This window comes from Calidris pugnax, unplaced genomic scaffold (genome assembly GCF_001431845.1).
Source record: "Calidris pugnax isolate Ruff unplaced genomic scaffold, ASM143184v1 scaffold416, whole genome shotgun sequence".
NCBI classification, from domain to species: Eukaryota; Metazoa; Chordata; class Aves; order Charadriiformes; family Scolopacidae; genus Calidris; species Calidris pugnax.
In genome coordinates, this window is record NW_015091134.1 from 14,564 (window position 1) to 19,480 (window position 4,917).

The following is a 4,917-nucleotide window of genomic DNA, read 5'->3' on the forward strand; positions in this document are numbered from 1 at the left end:
AGACCCTGGGATCACTGTGGGACCCTGGGATCACTCCTGGACCCTGGGATCGCCATGGGACACTGGGATCACTGTGGGACCCTGGGATCAACATGAGACCCTGGGATTGTTGTGGGACCCTGGGATCAACGTGAGACCCTGGGATCGCTGTGGGACAATGAGATCACCACGGGACCCCGGGATCACTGTGGGACCCTGGGATCACTCCTGGACCCTGGGATCGCCATGGGACACTGGGATCACTGTGGGACCCTGGGATCAATGTGGGACTCCAGGATGGCTGTAGGACCCTGGGATCACTCCTGGACCCTGGGATCACTGTGGGACACTGGGATCACAGTGGGACCCTGGGATTGCTGTGGGACCCTGGGATCAACGTGAGACCCTGGGATCACTGTGGGACCCTGGGATCGCTGTGGGACCTTGGGATCGCTGTGGGATCCTGGGATCAACGTGAGACCCTGGGATCACTGTGGGACCCTGGGATTGCTGTGGGATCCTGGGATTAACGTGAGACCCCGGGATCGCTGTGGAACCCTGGGATCAATGTGAGACCCTGGGATCACTGTGGGACCCTGGGATCACTGTGGGACCCTGGGATTAACGTGAGACCCTGGGATCGCTATGGGACCCTGGGATCACTCCTGGACCCTGGGATCACCATGGGACACTGGGATCACCACAGGACCCTTGGATCACTGTGGGACATTGGGATCACTGCGGGACCCTGGGATCACTCCTGGACCCTGGGATCACTGCGTGACACTGGGATCACTGCAGGACCCTGGGATCTCTGTGGGACCCCGGGATCAACATGAGACCCTGGGATTATTGTGGGACCCTGGGATCAACGTGAGACCCTGGGATCACTGTGGGACCTTGGGATTGCTGTGGGATCCTGGGATCAATGTGAGGCCCTGGGATCACTGTGGGACACTGGGACCACCATGGGATTCTGGGATCACTGTGGGACCCTGGGATCACTCCTGGACCCTGGGATCGCCATGGGACACTGGGATCACCACGGGACCCTTGGATCACTGTGGGACACTGGGATCACTGCGGGACCCTGGGATCGCTGTGGGACCCTGGAATTGTTTCCTGACCCTGGGATCACTGCAGGACCCTGGGATCACAGTGGGATCCTGGGATTGCTGTGGGACCCTGAGCACGCAGATCTGGGACCAGCACGTAGGGCAGACCAGGATCCATCCCGCCCGGTCCCCAGGGGCTGTGGGATGGGGTGACATCAGGGACGCGCTGGGGATGAAACGTCACAGCGAAGCGAAACCCTCGGGTGTCCTGGCAGGGCTCTCCTTCCTAATCGTCCTTATTTGCCCAGGCCTAATTCATAAATCAGCAGGCGCGAGTAATTTCCCCAGGAGAGCGTTTAGACGGGAGATTGAATGAGTAATTTACTGGGAACATTAAGACGGCACCAGATAACTTATTTATGAGAACTTTTTGACAGATCTGCCACTCAATAATTTATGCCGCGCAGCATTTAGTCAGGGTCACCAGTAAATAATTCACTTATTATAAACTATAGAAGGTTTTATGAGACGCTGAATTATTATCTCGCACCGGATTCGGGGCCGTAAGTGTGAAACCGATGATGCCCCCCGGTAACGGAGGTGTCCCTGGATGGGGTGTGCTGAGACCCGACGCTCGGTGCAGGGGTGTCTTTTGGTCCTGCCCAGGTGCTGGGGGGCTGCTGGTCTCCCCCCGCCTCCATGGGCTGTGGTGGCCTTTGGGAGGAAGAGTCGTTGCCCCATTTTTGGGGCAGTTTCATGTGCAAGAGATGAGGAAACCGGGTTTCACGTCGCATCCCTGAGGGACTTTATTTCCCCCTGGGGAAACTGAGGCAGGGGACACCCTCCCCACCCCGAGTCCAGGCTCCTCACCACCATGGGGATGGTCCCCGTGGAGCGGTGATGCCGGGGGGCTCGCACCCCATGGGGCCCCCCTGAGCTTCCCCTGGCTTCGTGGCTTTGTCCCTGGTCACGACGTGGACGGCGACCACCAGAATCAGCAGTGGCCCGAAGATGGTGGCCACCAGCCACCCCTTCACCACGCAGTAGTGGTCCCACACCCCGCACCTCCCCGTCCCCCCTCCGCCTCCTGGGGGCTGCCCCCCACCTTCACCCTGGGTGGTGGCATCTCCAGCACAGGGCTCGGTTGTCCCCCAGGGTCCCACCGTGCTCCCGTTGTGTCTTCTGCTGTCACCGGTCCCGGTTGAGCCATCTGTGGACACAGGGCATGGCGTGAGTCACGGGGCCACCAGCTACTTTGGGGACAGGGGACGTTGTGGGGGGGTGTCTGGGTGCCACCGAGGCCGGGTGCAGCGAGTGCATCAAAAGAGGAAGGAGAATTTCTCCACCAACCACATGCCCATCCTGGGCTCCTCCCCACAGTTAAGGGGGGGGGAAACGGTGGGATGGGTGGGGTTGGGACTGGGGACCCCCCCGCAGTGACAGCCCACCCCCCTTGGGGACACTCTGAACCCAAGCCCGGTTCCTCCATGACCCTCCTCCCTCCATCCTTGGACTCACCATAAACCAGCAAGAAGTAGGAAAAGGTTTTCGGGTTGGTGGGGTCGGAAAAGGTGTCCACCACCACGTTGTAAAACCCGCTGTCCTCCAGCTCCAGGGGTCCCATCTCCAGGGAGAGGTTGGTGGGGTGGATGAGGAGCCGCCCTCGGAAGCGGGGCAGGTAGTCGACGGTGAACACCTTCTGCTTGGGCTTGGCCTCGGCGATGTGGGTCTCCTGGGTCCTCCATGTGACCCGCGCGATGTCCCCAGAGGTGGAAGGCAGGGCTGGGAAGGAGATGGACCGTCCCTCCAGCCCCCTCAGCACCTCGGTGCCACCACAGGGATGCAGACCTGGGAGGCAGTGGCTGCCATGAGATGGTTTTGAGGAGGTGGGGGGGACACCACATCCGTGGCCATCACAAGGGTGGTCTCCACCTCCTCCCCCTCTCCAAAATAAAGCACCCCGAAGCATCCCTAGGGATGTAGCCAGGATGCTCCAGGCATCCCAGCCCTGCCCACCCCAAACTGTTGTGTCCCCCCCCCAGCCCCACGAGCATCCTTACCCCCGGCTGCTGCCACCAGCACATAGAAGAGAAGCGTGGTCCTCTCTCCGGCCATGTCCCCTCCTTCCTGGGGCTGAACGGACTCTGTGGTCCCCAAACAGCCCCACAGGAGCAGGAAACCCCCCCCACACACCCCCCACCCTCACCCTGAGACTGGAGGAGAGGGATTGTACAAGGCTCCGGGAAGGACAGGGGTGCTCCTGGGGGTGAGGGAAGCGGTGACTTGGTGGATGGGATGGGCTTCATGGAGGAAGTAGTGGCAGATGGTGTTCTTCAAGACGTGCCAGGGCCTGGTTCTGCCCCGGGATGGGTGGGAGAAGAAGGGGCAGCTCCCATTTTGCCCCCCTTCCCACCCCCGGTACCTTCTGCAGATGATGCATAACCCAATGAGGGGGATGGGACCGGTGGCAGAGGGGACACAGGGGTTTAAGATCCTGCTTGTGGGGTGCCACCAACCAGGGGACACATAGGGGGTCATTCCTTTACTCATCCCAGTTTTTATCCCATCGGAGCCAACTGGGAACACACCTGCCCCCCGACAGAGGGGGAATTTTAGCTGGGGTTTGAGATGGGGGGGGGGCTCAGGAGCTGTGTGAGATATTTTTGGTGGGTACAAACCCACTTCCCACAGGATGCCACCCCCGCACCACCCGTCCCCAAATCCCACCCAAACCCGGTGGCTTCCACCCAGTTATCGCTTCCCCCGGTGACCTGGGACCAGTAGGGAGCTCAAACCGGGACAAGGGGGGGCTGGGGGACCCCAGGAAGGGGGGGGACAAGCCCGGCTGGCACCGAGCACGGTCGTGTGCTGCCACCTCCCGGGCTGAGCCGAGCTCCGGCCCCGGAGAGCGTTTGGCTTCGAAAAAAAAAGAAAAATGTGGATTTTTTTTACCCTCCCTGGGCAGTTCAGAAGGTGGGACGCTGCGGGGATGGGCTGGGGGGGCATCCAAAGAGAGAAAAAAAAAGTGCTTATTAAAATTAAAAAAAGCATCTGAGAAGTGTTTTGGGGGGAGAGAGACATGGAATTTTGGCGGTTGCCCGTGGGGGACATCGGGGTGACAACCTCCTGGGAGCATCCCACTCCCATCCTTCGGCATCTCCTGCCCCACGGCCTCACCAGGACCGTGGACCCCAACACGGGGGGGGGATGTGGGATCCAGGGGAAGCAGCAGCGCCGTGTCCCCAAGTCGTCGCCCCGTCACGCCAGCATCTCTGCGTGAAGCTTAGACACCATCCACCTCCACCCCAAAAATAAAGCCCCCCACCCGAGCATCTCAGGGGCCAAATTTAGCTGGAAGGGGAACGAGAAACGGCGGATGATGCGCTGAATAAAAACACCCTCTGCAATGCGGTGCCTCAAGTATGCAGCGGCTCCCCTTCCTCCTCCACGCCGCCCGTGGAACGTGGTAAATGGGTTTTTTTTCCTCCCCTCTTTTCATTCCCTTCCCCTTTTTTCCTCCCTTTCCCCTCCCTCCGGCCTCTCACGCTCCCCGAGCAAAGCTCCTCCAGCCCCAGGAAGGTCCCCTTGATGGAAATTGTTCCCAACATGTCGAAGGGAGTCGCAGACAAAAGCTCTAATTAATCGCCTCGGCCCCCGCTCCGGAGCGGAGGTTTTCAACCCTGCAAAATGCTGCTTTTCCCTTTGTAGCCTTAATTAGTTTTTTTTTTTTTCCTTTGGTTTTCTTTTTTTTTTGTTTTGTTTTTTTTTTTGGCTCCTCTGCCTGCGAGGGGGAGGAAGGGGCCGTGGGAGCCGACGTGGCCCACGTCACTGTCGGGGCACCACATGGGGAGGGAAAGCCACCAGAGCTCCCCCAGTTTGGGCT

At 59.9% G+C, this 4,917-nt stretch overlaps 1 protein-coding gene across 1 annotated transcript; it reads right to left on the minus strand.

The window, feature by feature from the left end:
- Positions 1–1,545: 1,545 nt before the first annotated feature.
- On the minus strand, positions 1,546–3,149 carry LOC106897721. Its single transcript, XM_014958534.1, has 3 exons — positions 3,095–3,149; positions 2,553–2,816; positions 1,546–2,244 (listed from the first exon to the last, which is right to left on the minus strand). The coding sequence occupies exons 1-3, from the start codon at positions 3,147–3,149 to the stop codon at positions 1,901–1,903; spliced, it is 663 nt and encodes a 220-aa protein (XP_014814020.1). The 3' UTR covers positions 1,546–1,900.
- Positions 3,150–4,917: the final 1,768 nt, after the last annotated feature.

Coding starts and splice junctions, on each gene's coding strand:
- LOC106897721 (XM_014958534.1), bottom strand. CDS start 3,149: ATGGCCGGAGAGAGGACCACGCTTCTCTTCTATGTGCTGGTGGCAGCA. Junction 2,817..3,094: donor GCTGGTGGCAGCAGCCGGGG/GTAAGGATGCTC, acceptor TCTCCTTCCCAG/CCCTGCCTTCCACCTCTGGG. Junction 2,245..2,552: donor CTACTTCTTGCTGGTTTATG/GTGAGTCCAAGG, acceptor CTGTGTCCACAG/ATGGCTCAACCGGGACCGGT.